The following is a 24,031-nucleotide window of genomic DNA, read 5'->3' as shown; positions in this document are numbered from 1 at the left end:
TCTTCTGGGAATTAGCACAGATCTATCATAAGACTACGCCAACCCGCGTGCCCCCTCGATCAGCAGAAGGAGGCGCCACTTGTCATGAAATGTAGAAGTTTTTGTTTTTTATCCTTTCTTTCTAGCATTAAGAAGTAAATTCCTTTTTTATAAGGATGATCTCATGTCTTGCTCCCCCCTGTATCTGCAGGTGCCTACGAGTTAACCCTAAAGGTTTGGATGAAGAGAGTAAGGACTATTTGTCCCTCTACCTGCTGCTCGTGAGTTGCCCAAAGAGCGAGGTGCGCGCCAAATTTAAATTTTCCATCCTCAATGCCAAGGGAGAAGAGACCAAGGCGATGGGTATGCGCTCTATTTCTTCCTCTCTCTCTCTTTTATCTGTCGTTTGCTCCCGGCCTCGATGTCCTCATGTTGTCTCGTGTTCTCTTGCAGAGAGTCAGCGGGCGTACCGCTTCGTTCAAGGGAAGGATTGGGGTTTTAAGAAGTTCATTCGTAGGGATTTCCTGCTTGACGAAGCCAATGGTTTGCTCCCGGATGACAAGCTGACTCTATTTTGTGAGGTATGGAATTGCTTTTAGTTAAAGGGGTACGAACTTTATTGTAGGGTTTTTATAGTGTGAGCTTATAAAGTGCAATACTTCATCTTCCCTAAGGTGGCACTGCAGGGGAATTATACATTGGGGTCCTCCGAGGATTACAGCTAGTTGGGGGTCTCGACATCGGGAATACCTATGATCGGCTCATTGTTAAATGGTTACTGAACTTTTAAAAAACGTTTGACATGTCAGAAGTTTTATTCGGTGGGGTCCGAGCACTGAGACCGCCTCCGATCGCTAAAACGAAGCCGCAGAAGCACTCGGGTGAGCGCTGTGCCGCTTCGTTTCTAATCGTAGCGGTGTATGGGCTCAATAGAAAAGTCTGTGTCCGTACACCGCTCCATAGGCTTTACGAGGAGGCTGATCATAAACTATGCGGGACAGCGCACACCTGAGCACTTCTGCCGCTTCGTTTTAGCAATCAAAACTTCTGATAGGTCTCTACGACATGTCAAACGGTTTTTAAAAGTTTAGTTCCCTATTAAGGGACCCTTTTAACAAAAAAAGGGATTGTCCAGTCGTTGTTCAGTTTTATGTAAATAAAGTTTCATTATTGTAAAATTAAGTTCCTCAACTTTCTAATATACTTTACTTTATTCAACCCCTTCTCATTTTCAAGATCTCTACTTGCTGTCAGTGAATAGGAACATCCTTGCAAACATCCACCAAAAGCTAAAAATCTGTACAGGCCTAATACTTCTCACCGTTGAAGGTTTGCTCCAATTGGATCCAGTCTAGACAATCCTTTTGTGAGCTATCGGCAGTACAAATCTCTCCGCTGTCCTGATAGTTTGCGACATCAGTATCAGTGAAGGTAAAACATGTTAACATGAAGTCCACAGTGTTATCTCACAGATGATTGCCTAGACTGGATAGAATTGTATTTAACCCTCAGCTGTGGGAAATATGATCTCTGAACAGTTTTCAGTTTCTGGATGTAACCAGAAGGATTACATTCACTGACAGCAAGCAGAAATTTTGAACGTATATTCGGAAGCTAGGTAACGTTTGCATTATACAGTGGACAAGCGCTTTACATAGTTATCGGCTCCTCTATAGCTTCCGGATGTGATCAGTTGGTGATCTAACCTGTGTACTTTCTCCGTAGGTCAGCGTCGTACAGGATTCTGTAAACATTTCCGGTCAGAACACCATGAACATGGTGAAAGTACCAGAATGTCGCCTAGCTGATGAGCTCGGAGGATTATGGGAGAACTCTCGCTTTACGGACTGCTGCCTGTGTGTGGCCGGTCAGGAATTTCAGGCGCACAAAGCCATCCTCGCAGGTCAGTCCAATGCAAACGCCACAAAGGGATTTCCTGACGTAAACCTCTGCGTATTCCATTGTACAGGCATACAGTGACATACTTTGACCATTGGCTCCCATTTAAAAAAAAAAAAAAAAGTATACCGTGCGGTTTGCGTTTTTCTACTAGATGTCTCTGTATGGTATACTGACCCAATGAGTGCCAAAAGCATGCATACGCTGAATGTAACTGCAAACATAGTGTGAATAGACCCTAATAGAAACCCATAAGAAGCCCTAAAAGGGTAAATGCACTGTGTAGTCTCATTTTGGAAATCGGTGATGGTCCGAGATCATAGACTTTTGATCTCCCATGTATCTATGACCTATTAGAGCAGGAGTCAGCAACCTTATTGTGAAACTACAATTCCCAGCATTCCCTAACCGCCAAAGGCTTTATTATTCCTGCCAAAGTCTGTCAAGGCATGCTGGGAAATGTAGTTTGACAACCGCTGGAGTGCCAAAGGTTGCTGAGCAATGTATTAGAGGATCGTTTGCACTGAATTTTTCCTTTTAAGCTGGTCATAGCCATGAGATGATCTCCCGACAGTCTTATGTCTCTAAAGATTGCCCATAGACAGCCAACTTAGCTTCTCCCAGATAAGCGTCATCAGCTGTATCCACCAGCTGCTTATCTCCTCTCTCCATAGGAGTAACGTTCCATTCCCGAACAGACAAGTTAATAAGAGTTTAGAAGGGGCTGCCAGCTGACAACTCGCATGTTTATGGTCAAATTTAGACTTTGCTGCCTTCCTGTTTTGCATAGTTTATCTTACTCATAGTGGGGGGCCTATTGGGTCATACGACCATGAAAGTGGTAACACTGTCCACATTTATTCCCCGAGTACTGATCTGGAAGTATTGCTGAACAGGGGACGGAGCAGATTACTGAAAAGTATGCACTGAGCCCAGTCCTTATAGCCGCTCGTACAGACCCTGCACGTCCAGCCAAATTCCTTTCATTTGGCGTCCGATAATCTGGCAGTTATTCCCAGCACAGAACGGCCACATCATTTGAGATTGCAGAAGACGAATCAGAGAGAAACAAATAGGGAATTTCTTTGAATAAAAACCCCTGGTGAGATCCGCAGACTTTATGATTTGGTTTTACTGAAGGATCTCTATTCTTACAAGCAAGTTTTATAAACGTTTCGGAAATCCGGCATCTATCAGGACCCTTTGATTCCAGATTTAACCCATTAGTGACCGGAAATGCGCCTTTTCACGGCGGCCACTAATGGGCTTTATTCCGATGCATAAGCCTTTTCACGGCGCTGCATCAGAATAAATAAACAGTGTCTGCTCTCAGCTGCTAGAGATAAGATCGCCGAGTGTCTGTGTCTCCGATGGCAGCCGGGGGGCCTAATAAAAGCCCCCAGGTCTGCCTGTAGTGAATGCTTGCTAGGATATGCCAAAGGTATGGCCTAGCAGATGCCTGTCCGTTTTAAACGGACAGGCAGTAATACACTGCAATACAAAAGTATTGCAGTGTATTATAATAGCGATCGGAGAATCGCATATTATAGTCCTCTAGTGGGACTAGTAAAAAAAAAAAAAAATGAAACACCCACTTTTTCCCCTTACAAAATGCTTTACTATTAAAAAAACAAAATAAAGCAAAAAAGTTACACATATTTGGTATCGCCGCATCCGTAACGACCCCGACTATACATCTATTACATTATTTAACCCGCACGGTGAATGCCGTAAAAAAACAATGGAAAAATTGCTGTTTTCTGTGAATCCTGACGTAAAAAAAAATGTGATTAAAAAGTTGTCAAAAAGTCGTATATACTCCAAAATGGTACCGATAAAAACTACAGGTCATCCCCCCAAAAAAAGCCCTCATACAACCGCATCGGCGAAAAATGTTACGGCTCTTCAAATATGGAGACATAAAAACAAATTTTGAAAAAAAAAGCGTTTTTACTGTGTAAAAGTAGTAAAACATACAAAATCTATACAAATTTGGTATCGTTGCAATCGTAACAACCCGCTGAATAAAGTTATTGTGTTAATTATACCACACGGTAAACGGCGTAGATTTAAGACGCGAAAGAGTGGCGAAATTTCAGGTTTTTTTTCTATTTCCTCCCCCCCCCCCAAAAAAAAAGTTAATAAAAGTTAATCAATAAACAATATGTACCGCAAAACGGTGCTATTAAAAAATACAACTTGTCCTGCAAAAAGCAAGTCCGTATACAGCTATGTCGGCGCAAAAAAAAAAGTTATAGATCTTGGAATGCGACGATGGAAAACAGTATAAAATACCTTGGTCATTAAGGTTTAAAATAGGCTGGTCATTAAGGGGTTAAGGAATCTTATTGTATATAAACACTGCCCCTTCCGGCTATCGCCTCCTAGACCTGTTATAGGGTAGATGTCCTGTAAATCACGTGAAGGTTATAGGGAGGGGTCCCAATTGATCTTAGTGGGTGCTATCCCAAACGTCACTTTTATTGCAATGCAAATTAGCATTTAGCCAGGTTACAGGGCGGTCCCTGCAGCAGGAACCCCCCCCCCCCCCCCAGGGACCTATACCATTGGATGGGGCATGTCCCTTTAAGTCCTGTGTTCAGGTTTCTAGTACAGTCTGTATAACCCAGATCCTCGGCAGAAAGGAGAGTGTTCTGAATACAGAGTCTCGCTGGTCTCTTGGGAAAAGTTTCACAAAGTCCCGTATCCCCAACCCCCCCAACTCAGTTCCTGGTGTCTGATTGGCTGGCGTCCGATTTCCTTACTTAAATCCACGCAGTGTTAAATTATTCCATGATTGTAAAGAGAAATAAGTGTTAGATGAACTGATAGAAGCGGCAGCGAGGCTTCAGATCCTTCACTTTGTTCTATACAATCCAAATATCCGAATGTCGGCCATTGTTTATTGCAGGTGATTCATTAGACGTCTGGTGCGGATTTTATACAGGAGGGGGAATAAAAATTAAATCTGACAAAGTGACAACCATTTATGGCAGACCAATGCATAGATCTGCAGTGTTATACGGAGTTACATTCTAGAACTAGGCAGATGTATGCCATTCAGAGTCCTCGGAAAGCTGGGTGACAAACCTTTATGGGTAATGGAACGGCTTAGGTAAAGAGGATATGTGCGTTTACTACCGACCTCCCACACAAACAGACTGGGGCCGGTTCCAAGGGAAGCCGTCTGACCTACAAGCATTTTTCAAACAGGGTGGAAGTGTCAGAGCCCGAGGGAGCAATAAACAAACTCCACGCAGATGGTGATGATCGAGTGCAACTCCGTGATTTCCATATCACGATCAACCCACGAATTGATTTACCCTTCCAGGTGAAGGTCATTGTTTTTTTTAACTTGGAATTGTAATGTCCCTTTGATAACACTGCTTGCCTATGCTTTGGCCATTCAGTCTTGTCATAGGGACATTCTATGGATTGAAATCTCTATGTACATTAATATCCACACGCTCTAGCTGACTTGAATAGGACGTGGATGGAGATTTTGACCCTATGATGAGACTGGGCAACCAGGGATTGAAGGGGTTGTCTAGGATTAGAAAAACAAGGCTGTTTGGGTTGTATCTGGTATTGCAGGTCAGCTATATTGAAATGAATGGGGATTAGCTGCAATACCACAAACAACCTGTGGACAGGTGTGGCGCTGTTTTTGGAATAAAATAGCCATGTTTTTTTTTAATACTTTCAGTGTTGTCATGGGGACACACAAGCTCTTCTAACTTCTATCACTAATAACTCCGATAGGAATGTTTTGTTTTTTTTAACTTAAGGGGCTTTTATGTAGAACTGAGATTGTCAACGGGGAGACCCGAGAGGGTGAATGTTCATTACAGGAAGCGCGACGGGAACATTTCTGGGTTTCCTTGTCGTGTCCGTCTTAAATGAAGTCTGTGTGTTCAGATGTTTTAGTATGGACCTATCATCCAGATCTGGTTTCTGAAAACTGAGTGGCAACCAATATGGCGGCCATGACCAGTCCCTCTGGGGGTTGTCACCCAGCTTTCCTAGTCCCCTGAATGACAAATATACCTAGTTATGTGGTGATACACCCTCACTCCCCTATCCCTGTATAACAGAGTAGATTTGCCTTTCACGTCTCATATAGAAGACCTTGGTGTTTGCTTAGTTACCAGTTTACACCTATTGTAATAGGAGGAGATTTTAATTTTGTGAATGTTTGTGTTTTCTCAGTTTTTCTCTTGGGTTTCAATCCAGGGGGAATAACGATGCAAAGAAAGTGTTGGCAATTTGGTTTCACCACCTGTGTCAAACCTTCTGCGTTAAAGAAAAAGAATAGTTGCTAAAAGGGATTGTCTGAGATTTTTTTTCTAGAAAGAGCGCCACTCAAGGGTCCATGGGCTGTGTCTGGTATTGCAGCTCATCCCATTTTAAGTTAGAGGACCTGTCAACTTTCCTGACATGTCCTGTTTTAGTGAATTCTTGTATTCCCCATATAAAATAACAATTCTGGAACATTTTCTTAAAACTCTTGTTCCATTCCTCTTGTTATTCCTCCTAGAAATGTATGAATAAATTGGCAACTGGGTGTTACCGTTCCCCCTTGTGAAAGAGGTGTGTCCCTACAGTCTCACTCTATCAGCACTGATTGGACAATGTCTGTGTAGTGAACTTATAACACCCAGCTCTCCATTTATTCATACATTTCTAGGAGGAATAACAGAGGAACGGCACAATGCAGAGTTCTATAATAATATGCTCCAGAATTGTTCTTTTATGGGGAATTCAATTATTTACTAAAACAGACATGTCAGGGGACTGAACTGCAATATCAGACACATCCAATGGAAAACTGGTGCTCTTTCTGGGGGTAAACAAAGAACAGACCATTTTTTTTCTAGTCCTAGACAACCCCCTTAAAACGGGTATTTGCTTGAATGATTCTGGTCTTCCTCTAGGCACATGATTTACTTTGTACCCCTAATATGTCTGCAGACAATCCTCTCAGTACTCTGTCTCTTACTAAAGGTGGTTTTATGCGGGTAGATCTTATATCTGCGTTTTACCACCTTTTCAACAAGCGCCAATCATCAGTACAGCTTGTCGATTGGCGCTCGTTCATCGGATGAACTTTGCCTTGTTCACACAGGCTAATGATTGGGAACGAGCGTTCGTATGGACGCTTATTTACCCATTCCGTCAGAGCTTTCCGTCGAAACGGGACCCTGACTGACACCGATTTCAATGGTGACGGATCCAGTGCCAATCGTTTCCGTTTGTCTCAGTTGTTCAAGGGTTCCGTTGTTTTGACGGCATGAAAAGCGTAGTCGACTGCGCTATTGATTCCGTCAAAACTACGGAACCCCTGCACATCGGAGACAAACGGAAACGATTGGCACTGGATCCGTCACCATTGAAATCGGTGTCAGTCAGGGTCCCGTTTCGACGGAAAGCTCAGACGGAACGGGACCCTAGCGCAGATGTGAACGAAGTCGAAGTCCGAAAAATCCTATTTAGTGTTGTTCCTGGAATCTGGATAATATTGCACCTGAGTATCGGCGCTTTATGCCTTAAAAATATCAGTTTCATTGAATTCGCCAGCAGTTTGCAGCTGGTGCTTTAGTGATTTTATGGAGAGAACTGTCACGAAATGTGTGGGAATAGCAGATTACATAAGACATATCCTCAGCGTTAGAGGCCTATTGTCTTCATTCTGGAGAAGGTAGATGTAGTATCCTCCTATATACAGTGCTAGGCCCCATGCGTATTTTCATTTATCTGTAAATATGGTCCGTAGTGCATCCGTATATACAGATCCGTAAAAAACGAGAGGCTGCAAATGATATCACCAACATGCTGCACATCAACGCTTCCATAAATACGTACGATTTACAGATGCACATCCGTAGCCGTCCGTATTTGCGGAGCACCCATAGGCTTCTATGGGAGAGTCTGTGACGTAATTACAGACAAGCCCAGGACAGGTTTTTTTTAAATTTTTTCAGAACTGACACCCATCCGTAAAAATACTGAAAGGTGTCCGATAGAAATTAATGGGTCCGTAATTACGTATGAAATATACAGTCGTGTGCATGGGGCCTGGGGCCCCATGCACACGACCATAACATCGCCCGTAATTACGGGCCGTTATTGCGGTCCGTGATTATGGACCGCTGTTGCGGTCCTTAATTACCGACCCATTCATCACTATGGCGACTGACACCTTCCCGTATACCTACGGGAAGGTGTCGTGTCGGAGAAACTTTCCCCCAAAAAATAGGACGTCCTAATTTTTTTATTTTACGGAATGTGCACCCATACTTTATAATGGGAGCATGGCCTGTAATTGCAGATGGCTGTCCGTGGCCGGCCGGGCCCGTAATTACGGGTACGGTCGTGTACATGGTGCCTAAGGGAGATTGATCAAGACTAATGCAAGGCAAAAGTGGAGCAGTTGCCCAGAGCAACCAATCAAATTCCACCTTTCATTTTGCAAAGGACCTTTGAAAAATGAATGGAGGAGTCTGATTGGTTGCTATGGGCCCACTACTCCACATTTCCTTTGCACCAGTTTTGATAGTCCTCCCATATCTTATGTCAACCATCATTCCAATCTTATAGGATATGCTATAAATGTTTGATAGGTGTGGGCCCCACATATCTGGATTACAGGGTCCCATGACCCATCTTCTGCTAGGCGACATGACTACATCCATCCCCAGAATGAATGGAGAGGTGGCCATGCACGTGCTTGTCTGAAAGTAACTCCTCTCAGTCCGTGACTCTTCACCTGGTCGGACGGAAGTCGGGGACCCCCATTCTCCCTAGAGCGGGGTCCCAGAGGTAACCCCCCCCCCCCCCACCTATCCAATGTTTATAGCATATTTTGTGCATAGGCCATAAATGTCTGAGGTAAAACTGAAGGTGGTAGACTTCAAGATGGCATGTGGGCAGGGTAACATATGTCATAGGTACAGGTACACCTATCAATCGGATGCTGAATGGCAATAATGACGTTGAATTTCCTCTAATCCAGCATCAATTATATTCGGACATTCTAGATTATCAGATGATGATAGAAGGGGAGAGAATCTTCAAGACAAAATCTGCAAAGTCTGCACCAGTTTTGATAAATTTTCCCCAATATTCTTAATAGTAGCAAAGGAAAAGTGGAGTAGATGTCCAAAGCAACCAATCAGATTCCACCTTTCATTTGTCAGAGGTCCTTTGGAAAATGAAAGCAGATTTTTAATTCGCAGCATTTCTGGAGGCTTTTTTTTTTTCTGCGTTTTTTTGCAGTTGAATTCAATTGAAAAGCTGCGGGCAAAAAAATGCTCAGAACAAGCGCCGCAGATTTTTTTCTGGGTCAAAATCGGCACCAGAAAACTGTGAACTGACCCTAATGGTTCTCTCTGCTCAGAATGCAGTTCTGTGCTGGATTATCGGATGCAGATTAAAGGAATTTCACTATATATCAATTTTTTAGTAGGATGATTATTGATCTCTGTCTTCCATGTACTGGCAGCAGCTATGTCACACCACGCACAGATCTCTACTGTGTGGTATTCACTTCAATGGAGCTGAGCTGCAATACCAGACACAACCTGAGCACAGGTGTGGCGCTGTTTCTGGAAGAAAGCTGTCAAGCTTTTCTAATAATGAACAAGCCCTTTAAAATGCTTTGGGACTAGTTGCAATGGGCAGATATTATATCTGCCTTTACCACCTTTTCAACAAGCGCCAATCGTCAATACAGCTTGTCGATTTGGTGCTCGTTCATCGATTAAACTCTGCCTTGTTTACACAGGCTAATGATTGGGAACGAGCGTTCGTATGGACACTCGTTTACCCGGTCATCGGACCGTATAAAAGGACCATAAGACTTTTTAAAATTGACGATATTTTAATACCGTGGAATGGTTCACAAGCTAAATTCAATGAATTTGTACAGATATTGAAGGTCAATGACCTTGGTTTTATTTTTTACCTCAGAAATACACGCGGACAAGATTACATTCTTAGATCTGCTAATAAGCGAGTCCGTGTCAGGAAGGGTCAATCCACAAATTCATAGAACACCGACAGCCACTAATACCTTACTGAGGTGGGATAGCTGGCGCCCAAAACCCCTGAAGAAAGGAATTCCAAAGGGTCATTATTTGTGAGCCCGTAGAAATTGTACAAGTCTATCAGACTGCGGCCTCGGACTTCAAAACGAGGTTTGGTCGAAGGGGATACCCAGATTGGGTACTCAAAAATGCACCAACATTCCCTATCAGTGGATAGGAATGAGGGGGACCGACCTTAGAATCATAAGGACCTATGAATCACAACACACACAAGTGAGAGAAGTCATTCAGACATTTTGGGGTATTGTAAAAGCTGACCCGGATGTGGGGAGACTTGAGGACGTAACTTAAAGGAAAGACTGGTCCAGAGCCACATGAAACCAGTTACTCATTCAACATGGCTGTCTAAGTCCCCAATGGGTACATACATCTGTGGTGCCTGTAGGTCGATCTCAATAAGTAAATCAGTGTGAGTACCACATCAGGGTGTTCTTACAAAAATTCTGATTTCATCAACCGTAAGGCTATGTTCACACACAAACTCAAAAACGTCTGAAAATACAGAGCTGTTTTCAAGGGAAAACAGCTCCTGATTTTCAGACGTTTTTCAAGCCACTTGCGATTTTCGCTGCGTTTTTCGTGGCCCTTTTTGGAGCTTTTTTCCATAGTCAATGAAAACAGTCTCCAAAAACGTCCCAAGAAGTGGCCTGCACTTCTTTTTCGCGGCCGTTTTTCCCATTGCAATCAATGGGCAGATGTTTGGAAGCGCTCTGATTCCGATTTTTCGGCCATTTACGGCCCAAAAAACGTCCCAAAATAAGCTGTCTGAACATACCCTAAGACCCAAGGTGTGATCTATCTGATGGCGTGCAGCTGGGGTATCCAATATGTAGGTAAAACCATTTGCGCGTTTCGCAGACTAATTAGGGACCACATTAATGATACTGAAAAACGAGCTGATTCCCACGATCTCACGCCACATTTGGGAGCGACATCAGGGGAACACTGATCATTTTGAGATTTCTAGGCATTGAGAGTTTGCGTCCTCATCCCAGAGGTGGTGACTGGGATAAACGTATTCTTCAGCGGGATTCACGATGGATATTTCGGCTACAGGCGGCTAAACCTGGGGGCTCGAATGAAAACCTCTCGTCTACATGTTTTTTATGAGGGACTTGTGTTTATATGGTGGGACCAGTCTTGTCCCGTTTATAATACTTTGTCCTATGGCTTATTGATAGGGATTTCCATATGTTCGCCGACGGCTCCTGATCTACTGTATGGTGGCTCGTTCTGTGTATCTGTCTAATGTTTAATGCTTTATTCCTATATGACCGCTCGCCGATGTTCGTATACATTGTTTCCCTTTTATATAGTACGCCTCTATTTAGGTTTGCAGCCGCTCGGAGGTTCCCATGGTAACGTGACCCTAGGCGTCGTTGAATATGCCCAGGGAGGATAGATCTGGATGAGCTCCTGAGAGGGCGGAGCGTCTGATGACTTGGCACCCTCTGATTGGGGGTTTGAGGTAATCGTCCAGCCTCTGGATGGGCACGCGTTCCGTCGCGTGCGCTGCGGTCAGATACCAGAACCGTGCTGTTAGAGTAAAGTTCTAGCAGGCACAGGGCGGCCTAATAATATTGAGCGGGAAATCGATGCGCTAATCTGCCCTGTCTCGCTGTACACCCCTGAAGAAACGTCCTATAAAAACTAAGGACGCAGAAACGCATTAGGGGTTTAAAATTGTTCAGTGTGAATTCACACTACTGCTATAGGTGCTGCGCTGTTATCTATAAGCGTGAATGCACACTATCCCTACGTATCCAATCTTTGAGTGTGAATGCACGCTCTGCTAGGTATCCGATCTGTATATAGTGTGAATGCACGCTCTGCTAGGTATCCGATCGTTATATAGTGTGAATGCACGCTCTGCTAGGTATCCGATCTGTATATAGTGTGAATGCACGCTCTGCTAGGTATCCGATCTGTATATAGTGTGAATGCACGCTCTGCTAGGTATCCGATCTGTATATAGTGTGAATGCACGCTCTGCTAGGTATCCGATCTGTATATAGTGTGAATGCACGCTCTGCTAGGTATCCGATCTGTATATAGTGTGAATGCACGCTCTGCTAGGTATCCGATCTTTATATAGTGTGAATGCACGCTCTGCTAGGTATCCGATCTGTATATAGTGTGAATGCACGCTCTGCTAGGTATCCGATCTGTATATAGTGTGGATGCACGCTCTGCTAGGTATCCGATCTGTATATAGTGTGAATGCACGCTCTGCTAGGTATCCGATCTGTATATAGTGTGAATGCACGCTCTGCTAGGTATCCGATCTGTATATAGTGTGAATGCACGCTCTGCTAGGTATCCGATCTGTATATAGTGTGAATGCACGCTCTGCTAGGTATCTGATCTGTATATAGTGTGAATGCACGCTCTGCTAGGTATCCGATCTTTATATAGTGTGAATGCACGCTCTGCTAGGTATCCGATCTTTATATAGTGTGAATGCATGCTCTGCTAGGTATCCGATCTTTATATAGTGTGAATGCACGCTCTGCTAGGTATCCGATCTGTATATAGTGTGAATGCACACTATCCCTACGTATCCGATCTTTATATAGTGTGAATGCATGCTCTGCTAGGTATCCGATCTTTATATAGTGTGAATGCATGCTCTGCTAGGTATCCGATCTTTATATAGTGTGAATGCATGCTCTGCTAGGTATCCGATCTTTATATAGTGTGAATGCATGCTCTGCTAGGTATCCGATCTTTATATAGTGTGAATGCACGCTCTGCTAGGTATCCGATCTGTATATAGTGTGGATGCACGCTCTGCTAGGTATCCGATCTGTATATAGTGTGAATGCACGCTCTGCTAGGTATCCGATCTGTATATAGTGTGGATGCACGCTCTGCTAGGTATCCGATCTGTATATAGTGTGAATGCACGCTCTGCTAGGTATCCGATCTTTATATAGTGTGAATGCACGCTCTGCTAGGTATCCGATCTGTATATAGTGTGAATGTACGCTCTGCTAGGTATCCGATCTGTATATAGTGTGAATGTACGCTCTGCTAGGTATCCGATCTTTATATAGTGTGAATGCATGCTCTGCTAGGTATCCGATCTTTATATAGTGTGAATGCACGCTCTGCTAGGTATCCGATCTTTATATAGTGTGAATGCACGCTCTGCTAGGTATCCGATCTGTATATAGTGAATGCACGCTCTGCTAGGTATCCGATCTGTATATAGTGTGGATGCACGCTCTGCTAGGTATCCGATCTGTATATAGTGTGGATGCACGCTCTGCTAGGTATCCGATCTGTATATAGTGTGAATGCACGCTCTACTAGGTATCCGATCTGTATATAGTGTGAATGCACGCTCTGCTAGGTATCCGATCTGTATATAGTGGGAATGCACGCTCTTCTAGGTATCCGATCTGTATATAGTGTGAATGCACGCTCTGCTAGGTATCCGATCTGTATATAGTGGGAATGCACGCTCTGCTAGGTATCCGATCTGTATATAGTGTGAATGCACGCTCTGCTAGGTATCCGATCTGTATATAGTGTGAATGCACGCTCTGCTAGGTATCCGATCTGTATATAGTGTGGATGCACGCTCTGCTAGGTATCCGATCTGTATATAGTGGGAATGCACGCTCTGCTAGGTATCCGATCTGTATATAGTGGGAATGCACGCTCTTCTAGGTATCCGATCTGTATATAGTGTGAATGCACGCTCTGCTAGTTATCCGATCTGTATATAGTGTGAATGCACGCTCTGCTAGGTATCCGATCGTTATATAGTGTGAATGCACGCTCTGCTAGGTATCCGATCTGTATATAGTGTGAATGCACGCTCTGCTAGGTATCCGATCTGTATATAGTGTGAATGCACGCTCTGCTAGGTATCCGATCTGTATATAGTGTGAATGCACGCTCTGCTAGGTATCCGATCTGTATATAGTGTGAATGCACGCTCTGCTAGGTATCCGATCTGTATATAGTGTGAATGCACGCTCTGCTAGGTATCCGATCTGTATATAGTGTGAATGCACGCTCTGCTAGGTATCCGATCTGTATATAGTGTGAATGCACGCTCTGCTAGGTATCCGATCTGTATATAGTGTGAATGCATGCTCTGCTAGGTATCCGATCTGTATATAGTGTGAATGCACGCTCTGCTAGGTATCCGATCTGTATATAGTGGGAATGCACGCTCTGCTAGGTATCCGATCTGTATATAGTGGGAATGCACGCTCTGCTAGGTATCCGATCTGTATATAGTGGGAATGCACGCTCTGCTAGGTATCCGATCTGTATATAGTGGGAATGCACGCTCTGCTAGGTATCCGATCTGTATATAGTGGGAATGCACGCTCTGCTAGGTATCCGATCTGTATATAGTGGGAATGCACGCTCTTCTAGGTATCCGATCTGTATATAGTGTGAATGCACGCTCTGCTAGGTATCCGATCTTTATATAGTGTGAATGCACGCTCTGCTAGGTATCCGATCGTTATATAGTGTGAATGCACGCTCTGCTAGGTATCCGATCTGTATATAGTGTGAATGCACGCTCTGCTAGGTATCCGATCTGTATATAGTGTGAATGCACGCTCTGCTAGGTATCCGATCTGTATATAGTGTGAATGCACGCTCTGCTAGGTATCCGATCTGTATATAGTGTGAATGCACGCTCTGCTAGGTATCCGATCTGTATATAGTGTGAATGCACGCTCTGCTAGGTATCCGATCTGTATATAGTGTGAATGCACGCTCTGCTAGGTATCCGATCTGTATATAGTGTGAATGCACGCTCTACTAGGTATCCGATCTGTATATAGTGTGAATGCACGCTCTGCTAGGTATCCGATCTGTATATAGTGTGAATGCACGCTCTGCTAGGTATCCGATCTGTATATAGTGTGAATGCACGCTCTGCTAGGTATCCGATCTGTATATAGTGTGAATGCACGCTCTGCTAGGTATCCGATCTGTATATAGTGTGAATGCACGCTCTGCTATTTAGTCCAGGTAGGGACAGGTGTTATCTAGCTAAAAATATATATTTGGGGGAATGCTACAATATTTGAAACTTAGGTGGATCATGACTCATCATTGGTACCCTTATCTAGTCCTTACCTACCTGTATCTTTAGGAATATATTGGCTAGTCTAGCCCGTTTTAAGGGTTTAACGTTAAAATTGTCTTGTAGGCGTTCTTTTCTAGGCGGATTTATCTACTTTAGTTATTTGAACGCAAAAATTCTAATCTCTATTTCTGTATAAATATTCTCCAAATTGGCTCCATACTAGAGATTCATTGTAAATCCTCCATGTGCCTGTACCTTTAAGACTACGAGCAGGCAGCAGTTCTGTATTCGCTTTATTACAAGCTGTCGGGTTACTTTTGCTCTAAGAAAATTCCCGACCTGTTTTTTAATCCCGGTTCGTGGTATCACACAGTTTACTAATGAGTCATCGTAGGCGCTGAGCCGGTTTCTGATGTCGGCCGTAACCGTGTTCTATTCACTGCTGCATGTGACGACCCTGAAACGCCTTACATTGCGAACGCCATTGTAGTATTGATCTCAACTGCGAGTTCAATGTCATAGCGAACGTACGCCTTAAGGACTACAAATACTCCCAACCTTGACTTAATACCCCGTGACAAAAACAGGCGCGATACAAGAGTGTTCCGTTTTTATGCTAATAATGTGGAGGTTGTAGCCGCTGCCGATCCTCGGAAAGTGCAATGATTCACAGGTAAAGAGGCGGCCGCTCGGAGTTCAGCGATCTACCTTAAAAGCCTTCTTGTCAAGTTTCATGAGCTCTCGTGAGTGCTCCGCTGTCCAGCAGGAGGTTGTCACCCAGCTTTCCCAGGCTCCTGAATGACCAGCTGTTATAATTGTCGTCATACAGATCTAGTGGTGGAATAGGATTTTTGAAAATCTACTAGAAAATAATTTTAAAGGGGAAGTGAACTATATGGACGGTTGCGGACGTCCGTAACGCGGCTGCAATACTTGACCTTATATGGTTATACTGAACCTAATTTCTATCTCGGACTATGTTCGGTTCACTACAACCCCAGGGGGTCCGGGTATGAGGCCGCTCTATGGCCGTGTGGTTTTGGTGATGAAACGAAATGTTTGCATATGAATAATTTGGCGTTGCTATGTGTGTGTGGACGGCCAATTATGATTGGTTGAACTTGGCAATGCCTAAAGAAGACCTCTCACCTCTCCTGACATGTCTGGTTTAGTAAATACTTGTATTCCCCATAAAAGCACAATTCTGAAGCACCCCTTCTTTTTCTTAGAACTCTGCGATGTGCTGTTCCTCTGCTATTCCTCCTAGAAATGTATGAATAAATTGACGACTGGGTGTTACCGTTCCACTTGTTAAAAGGGCGTGTCTCTACACAGTCTGAGAATGTGAACACTGATTGGACAGTGTCAGACTCTGTGTCAGACACGCCCCCAACTGGTAAAACCCAGTTGTCAATTTATACATCAATTTGTATGAGGAATAGCAGAGGAACGGTACAACATAGAGTTTTAAGAAAATATGCTCTAGAATTGTGATTTTATGGGGATTACAAATAAATTCTAACCCGATGTGAGGCGTGAAAACAAGCGCCGATCAACAAGGCAGCTCGTTAATCGGCGCTCATTACACAAGGAGCTATGATCAGTAATGTATGGGGACGAGCGACCTCCTTCCGTCCTGCAGCCACGTTTCCTGAGACTTTGGTGGACATCTATGCTTGACAAATAGGATCAGAACTAGAAATGTTGCTGGGAAACCAGACCATGTATAGAAATATATTCCTTTAATAGATCAATAGAACTTAATAGGTACCGGATTATCAGTTATTCCGGATTATCAGTTATTCTGGACTATGGGGCAGATTGTATAAAAGTTTCTTGTAAAGAGCCCAGAATAAATTAACACTAAAAATACTTCTATGACCAGAGGGATCTCCGTGTATAATGAAAGTGATGTCCACATTAATAATTTATTGTCCAGCCATTTAAACGGTGACTTATTATAACCTTGTCTAGGTCATGACCTTTATTACACGCACATTATTTAGTCTGCTACATAGGTGAGATCCACGAGGGTAAAATGAATTCTACCTTTTTCCGCCAACAGCCACATCTTAAATGAATGACCAATTGTTCTACTGTGTTGTGGTGGTTGCAGGGCCTAAGGGGGCGGAGCATGACACAAGATTTCTTTCCTTGGTTTTCTTTGAACCTGTTTTGTGTGCCGCCACCGTTATGCCCTCTAACAGGCACTTTTTATGTGTACTATTGGCTAATCCTAGCCCTGTGTTGTTTTATATTGCTTAGCAACATGTATTGCAGCAAGTGGGTGACTACTTATGGTCTTAGTGCTCCTTTGAGAACTGCTGTTGTCACGCTCCTACACTGCGGAAGCCGTTGCTTAGCAACAGGCACCATGGCCAGTTGGTGACCACACAGGCTCTCCGTGCTCCTGTCCAGGTTGATTTTCTTACTCTTTACATTGCTTAGCAACAGGCACTGCAACTAGTCGGTGACTACATAAGGTCTCCGCACTCCTGTAGAGATTGGTGTTGTCACTTTCTATACGGCAGAACCCATTGCTTAGCAACAGGCACCACAGCCAGTCGGTGACTATCTATGGCCTCCACTCCTGTAGTCACTCTCTATACTTCAGAATACATTGCTTAGCAACAGTCACCGCAGCCAATCGGTGAATACATAGTGTTCCAGTGATGCTGGGTAAATCAATGTTCTCTAGGAAAGAAGATGCTTCCCCATGAATTCAGGCTGGATTACTTGGGGTGAACCCTCCCCCCCCCCCCCCCCTTCCCGTCGGTGATTTTTTTAAAAATTTTTATTTTAACCCTTCAGATGTTTTTGATATATTTTAGAATACTTCCCTACTCCCAACATTACATATTGGTGACCACTTGTAGTAGAAAGGATGTTACATTTTGCCGACCATAGATTTTATGGTGATATTTTTTATTTTTTTGAGGCCTTGGTCTTTTAAATCTACAAGGGATCATGATATTCACTCCTTAAACTTTTTATTTATATGATGCAGAAAGCAAACTCGTAAAAAGCGGCGTAATTCTGGTGTGGGTGTGTATGAAAGAGACGGTAGCCAGCGATCTGATTATGGCTGCCGCTTCCAAACGAGGGAACCAATAATTCAGCTGCCTTGGATCGCAGCCACTGAAAATCCTCAGTCTGGCTTCACACGGGCAACTAATAAGAATCATCAATTTGGCTTCGGGCGAAGCATCAGCCTTCTGTTTTCTTAATATAGATATACACAGACATGCTTGGCCAAGTAGAACTGCACCTATGTTAATTAGCTTAGTCAGTGCATTCAATGTGTAATGGATGATGATGAGCTGAAGATCATTTTGTATACTTTTTTTTTTTTCTTTTCTCTTGTAGCCCGGTCTCCGGTGTTCAGCGCTATGTTTGAGCATGAGATGGAGGAGAGTAAGAAGGTACAGTATTGTCATTTAAGATCTGTCATTCACATTCCTATAAACTAGTCCAGTGGAATTGTTAGTTGTTACCATTCGCTGAAGTTATAGGCTGTGTTCCTATAAACTAGTCCAGTGGAATTGTTACCATTCTTCCCTGAAGTTACAGGCTGTGTTCCTATAGACTTGTCCAGTGGAATTGTTAGTTGTTACCATTCGCTGAAGTTATAGGCTGTGTTCCTATAAACTAGTCTTTTTAGTTCTTCCCATTCTTCCCTGAAGTTATAGGCTGTGTTCTCATTGCTATCTATAAAGTCCACATAAAAGTCTGCCTGAAGTTTTATATGGGGGGTCATTTTAAAGCGGAAAGAGCAGTGAAAATGTTATGTTTTATATTTATTTTTTTACGTGATTCTTTTTAATAAGGCTGCTATGTCTGCCCGGGGGAAACTACGTCACTGGAGTTTCCTTGAGGTAGCCCCAGTGACGTAACTGGACATGACTTCAAAAAGCAGCCCAGGACTCCGACTGAGAAGGTCTTAAAGGGGATAGGGCTGCAGTTCAGAAGCGGGAAGCAGCAGCCATAACTGTTTATATATGGACAGTTACATTACTAGAGCTTGACAACGCATACGTTTAACCCGTTAGTGACCGGCCCATCGTGTTTCTACGTCGGTCACTAACGGGCCTTATTCCGATGCCATAGACTTTTTACGTCGCGGCATCGGAATAAGTAAACAGAGCAGGGAGCTGTCAGATCTCCCTGCTCTCAGCTGCCAGAGGCAGCTGAGGGCTGGGAGCGTCCCTGCTCTGCCGTGTGAGATCGATATCAGTATCGATCTCACCCGTTTAACCCCTCAGATGTGGTGCTCAATAGCGAGCACCACATCTGAGTGGTTTTGGAGAGAGGGAAGGAGCTCCCTCTCTCTCCCACCGACACCCGGCGATATGATCGCCGAGTGTCTGTGTCTCTAATTGCAGCCGGGGGTCCAATGAAGGCCCCCAGGTCTGCCTGGAGCGAATGCCTGCTAGATCATGCCGCAGGCATGACCTAGCAGATGCCTGTCCGTGTTAAACGGACAGGCAGTAATACACTGCAATAAAAAAGTATTGCAGTGTATTATAAATGCGATCGCAGAATCGCATATTATAGTCCCCTAATGGGACTAGTAAAAAAGTGAAAAAAAAGTTTAATAAAGTTAATTAAAAAAAAATGTGAAAAAAAATGAAAAACCCAGCTTTTCCCCTTACAAAATGCTTTACTATTAAAAAAACAAAATAAAGTTAAAAAGTTACACATATTTGGTATCGCCGCGTCCGTAACGACCCCGACTATAAATCTATTACATTATTTAACCCGCACGGTGAACGCCGTAAAAAAATTAATAAACTATGGAAAAATTGCTGTTTTCTGTGAATCCTGACTTTAAAAAAATGTGATAAAAAGTGATCAAAAAGTCGCATCTACTCCAAAATGGTACCAATAAAAACTACAAGTCGTCCTGCAAAAAAAAAGCCCTCATACAACCGCATCGGCGAAAAAATAAAAACGTTACGGCTCTTCAAATATGGAGACACAAAAACAAAGAATTTTGAAAAAAAAGCGTTTTTACTGTGTAAAAGTAGTAAAACATACAAAAACTATACAAATTTCGTATCGTTGCAATCGTAACAACCCGCTGAATAAAGTTATTGTGTTATTTATACCAAACGGTAAACGGCGTAGATTTAGGACGCAAAAAAGAGTGGCGAAATGTCAGATTTTTTTTCTATTCCCCCCCCCAAAAAAAAGTTAATAAAAGTTAATCAATAAATAATATGTACCTAAAAATGGTGCTATTAAAAAATACAACTTGTCCCGCAAAAAACAAGACCTTATAGAGCTATGTCGACGCAAAAATAAGAAGGTTATAGCTCTTGGAATGCGACGATTGAAAAACGTAAAAAATAGCTTGGTCATTAAGGTCCAAAATAGGCTGGTCATTAAGGGGTTAATGGAGGCCTGTGGCAGATGAAATACTGGGGCATCCGTTACTCAAAGGCCTCCACACCATGCAGTATAAGTTTTTTCATTTGTTGGGATCTGGCGGGATGGAAATGCGTGGTCTACTACGCCTCATAAGATAAGTATACTGCTGTCTACCATCACAACAGAGGCCAAAATTACACTCTTTTGGCCTCCGTCGGGCTATGGAGCTTTTCCGACGTACACGTTAAACGTAGGGCTAAGTGTGAAAGGGGGGGCCTAAATGGTCAGCCTTTTTAAAAAAAAAAAAAAAAAAAAAAAAAAAAGTTTATGCTAGCTTGCAGTACCAGTTTTCACCACTGAGGTAAATAACCCCATAGATCTCCGTGCAAACGCACCATCATTTGTGACCTTAGGCAAAACCTTTTTGTTTTATTTTTTTAGGATGGAGGACTCCAGAAATAGCATTAGTCCCATAGGTTAAAGGGGCTGTCTAGTAAGAATATATATTTTGAAATGCTACCCATGTTAGGGCATATAGATGTCGTTGAGAGGGGATCCCCTCGGAGCCTCCACTAATAGGCAAAGAATGCTTCTTGCTCCGGAGGATGCGGCACATTGCAATATATGGACACCCATTGATTTTGATGGGCACCATGTATTGTTTTACTGCTTCATCTACATAGAACAACTGATCAGTAGGACCAAGGGGCCCACTAAACTGAATAACCCCCTTTTTTTTTTTTTTTTTTTAAAGTGAAAGTCCCATCTAGGTGCCACTGGATATTATATTTAGAATAAGATGGCTCTTCCTCCCCAACGCTGAGGCCTGGGTTTCTTGGTATTTGTTTTTTTACTTTCTGTGCTATGAATTATAGGGCTATTGGTCTCTGTTATCAGCCATTTGTTCTACTAAGTGCAGCAACGTTTATATAAATACTGGTACATTTTATTGCTGTATTAGGTTTAGCGCCCCTTTAATGGGGTTTCAGCAGTGATAATATAAGCCGGCAGTTATCCTATATATCTGGCCAGCCTGACAGCTATGCACTGCCTGCTCCATGTAAATCATGCCGGCCAAGTACTGTCGATTTTGCGGTTTCGGTCTATTATTTTGATATACAGTATTTTTTCTATCCACTTGGACGTGAGGGATGATTCTACATGAATACGATTTGGAATATTTACCATGTGTTTTTCACACCTAGAATCGTGTGGAGATTAAAGATGTGGAGCCAGATGTCTTCAAGGAAATGATGTGTTTTATATACACCGGGAAGGCGTCCAACCTCGACAAGATGGCTGATGATCTTCTGGCTGCTGCAGACAAGGTATGATTATCGCCCGCACTAGCAGACTTATTAATGAAGAATAATTATCAGGACTAAGAGGCTATACAGGGACCAAAGACGAGGAATGAAACAATACAAAGTGTATTGTTAAAGGAGATCTCCGGCATCAAGACCCCCGCCAGATCCACCCCAAGAATGACATTAGTAATTAGTAGTGACGTCATCACTGCAAAGTGTTGACCATCTTGTAGAGACACTGCGCAGAGGAAGGATATGGAGGGGGGGGGGGGGGATGTTTAAGTATACACTGTTATTGGGGTCACCCTGGATGGTGCCGTTCATGGTCGGCACCATGGATGGCGCTGTTCGTGGACAGTACCCTTGATGGTGCTGTTCATGCCACCCAGGCTGGTAGTGCTCATGAGAAGTCAACCGTGATGGCATTGCTCAAAATCAGGGTGTCGTCTGGGATATAAGGTGGTTACCCATGATGGCACTGCTAAAGGGGATGAGAGCACCAAGGATGGCAATGCTCATGGGAAGAGACACCCTTGATGACACCTCTCATGGGGGAATGGAACTGTGGATGGCTCAGCTGGGGGAGGCATGCCCTGGTTCACATTGTTCATGAGGGGGCATGCCGACTGTCATATATAAGGGTCTGGTAAGTTATTTAGTCTACTTGAACTTCTTTGCCGTATAGATGAGGGGCAGAGCAGCAGTGGGTGGCGGTGAGGTTAAGAATAGGAGAACAATAGACAATCCTTAAAGGGGTCATGCCACCAGTCCAGCATCTAAAATCCCATTGCCGGAGGAGCTGCAGATTTCCCTTCAGGGAAATTCTACTATTACGTAGGCGCCCATTCAAATCTTGTAGTGTATACCCCTTTATTGAGCAACGTCCCCCATAGTGACTAATATCCGGGCACACCTCGGGTCAGGGGCAGATTATCCCAGCTGTTCTGCTTTTTACTGGTTATGCATTCAATCACACGGTTAAATCCTGGCCGGAATAAACGAGCCCCGTCCCAGCCTGTGACCAGCTAGAAGCACAAATCTTCACTCACAAGACCAAGTACCAGGTTTTTTTATTTTGCCTTGTGAATCTTCCACCTTGTAAACATTTTATAAGTCCAGCCGAAGAAACGTTCTTCATACTCTCCCTGCTCGTAATCTCCGCAGTGAGGAAGAACAGACAGCCGGTCTCAGGGGTACAGCTGGTGATATCTGACAATGCGTTATTGTTTGATTTGCTACATAGACCTCTCATTTATTGAGTCTCTGAAAGCTAAGGCGGCAGCGCTGGGCTGGTAGGAACGGGCTCCCTACTCCCTTACCCATAATACAATGGGACACCCAGACGTCCTGAGCCAGAGTGGAGAGACGTTAACAAGCAGCACCTCATATTCTGGCGGTCTCGGGTAGTCCCTGCATTACGTGAATCGCCATTCACATACTTAACGCGGTTTTCCTATAATCAATATTTATCAACTATCCACAGGATAGGTGATAAATATCTGATTGGTGGGGGTCCGACCACTGGTAATAGCATTTGGCAGCCCGATAGAAAATTAAAGGAGCCGTGGCAGAGCATTTTCAGCACTGCTCCATATGGGGCGCACAGGGACGGCCAGGTAAGCCCGTTCTCTGCATCAGTGGGGGTCACAGTGGACCGACCCCCACCGATCAGATATTTGTCAGCTGTCCGGTGTATAGGTGACTAAATATTGATTATGGGAAAACCCCCTTTAGTCCCAATCCCCATTCTGCCCAGGAAGGACACCAAATGGCCAGAACACCCCATTTTGAAGCAAATCGGCATACACCTCACCCCTTCAAACTCGGTTTGCGGGATAGTCCCCAGAAATTAGGACAAATATGTAGTCATCTTAATGACCGCCATGTAACGCTACCTCTTACGGCCGCCGCAGGGGAATTGTCTGGCTGGCCGTGATACCCTCAGCAAAATCCGCTGTTGACCAGAAGTCTTTGGAGCTGGGCCCCTGGCGATGAGCTGATTGCGGCGGGTACCATATTAAAGGGGTTGTCTGTGGTGATCAAGACTTCCAGTCACCTTGTCAGCTTTTATTAACAAAAAGCCATTAACCGTCGCACCTTGTCAGCGTCCCACGTCAATGCTCCACAGTAAACAGGCGGAAGGAACGGGCAGCCTCTAAGTGGCGTTTGCTCCTCACGATATTGGCGTTTATGCCTCACCTGGTGAGTAGTTGATTGATCCTGGAGCACAGGGTAATAAAGCGAGAGGCGTTTGTCTGTGGTGCCACAGGGGTATAAATAAGAGGAGGGGTCGTTAAAGGGAATATACT

General features: G+C 43.8%; 1 protein-coding gene across 2 annotated transcripts in view; it reads left to right on the top strand.

Annotated features, from left to right (window-relative positions):
- The window catches only part of SPOP (speckle type BTB/POZ protein), a 36,369-nt gene that overhangs the window by 3,311 nt on the left and 9,027 nt on the right, over positions 1-24,031 (top strand). For both annotated transcript variants that reach the window (XM_075846897.1, XM_075846896.1), the window contains exons 5-9: positions 191-342; positions 433-560; positions 1,705-1,882; positions 18,412-18,467; positions 21,621-21,743. In XM_075846897.1, coding sequence (XP_075703012.1) covers positions 191-342; positions 433-560; positions 1,705-1,882; positions 18,412-18,467; positions 21,621-21,743 — 637 coding nt within the window. The remainder of the gene's footprint in view (positions 1-190; positions 343-432; positions 561-1,704; positions 1,883-18,411; positions 18,468-21,620; positions 21,744-24,031) is intronic.

This window comes from Rhinoderma darwinii, chromosome 13 (assembly GCF_050947455.1).
Source record: "Rhinoderma darwinii isolate aRhiDar2 chromosome 13, aRhiDar2.hap1, whole genome shotgun sequence".
In the NCBI taxonomy this organism is placed as follows: domain Eukaryota; kingdom Metazoa; phylum Chordata; class Amphibia; order Anura; family Rhinodermatidae; genus Rhinoderma; species Rhinoderma darwinii.
Note: the sequence above shows the minus strand (reverse complement) of the source record. Positions and strands in the feature narration are given on the sequence as shown.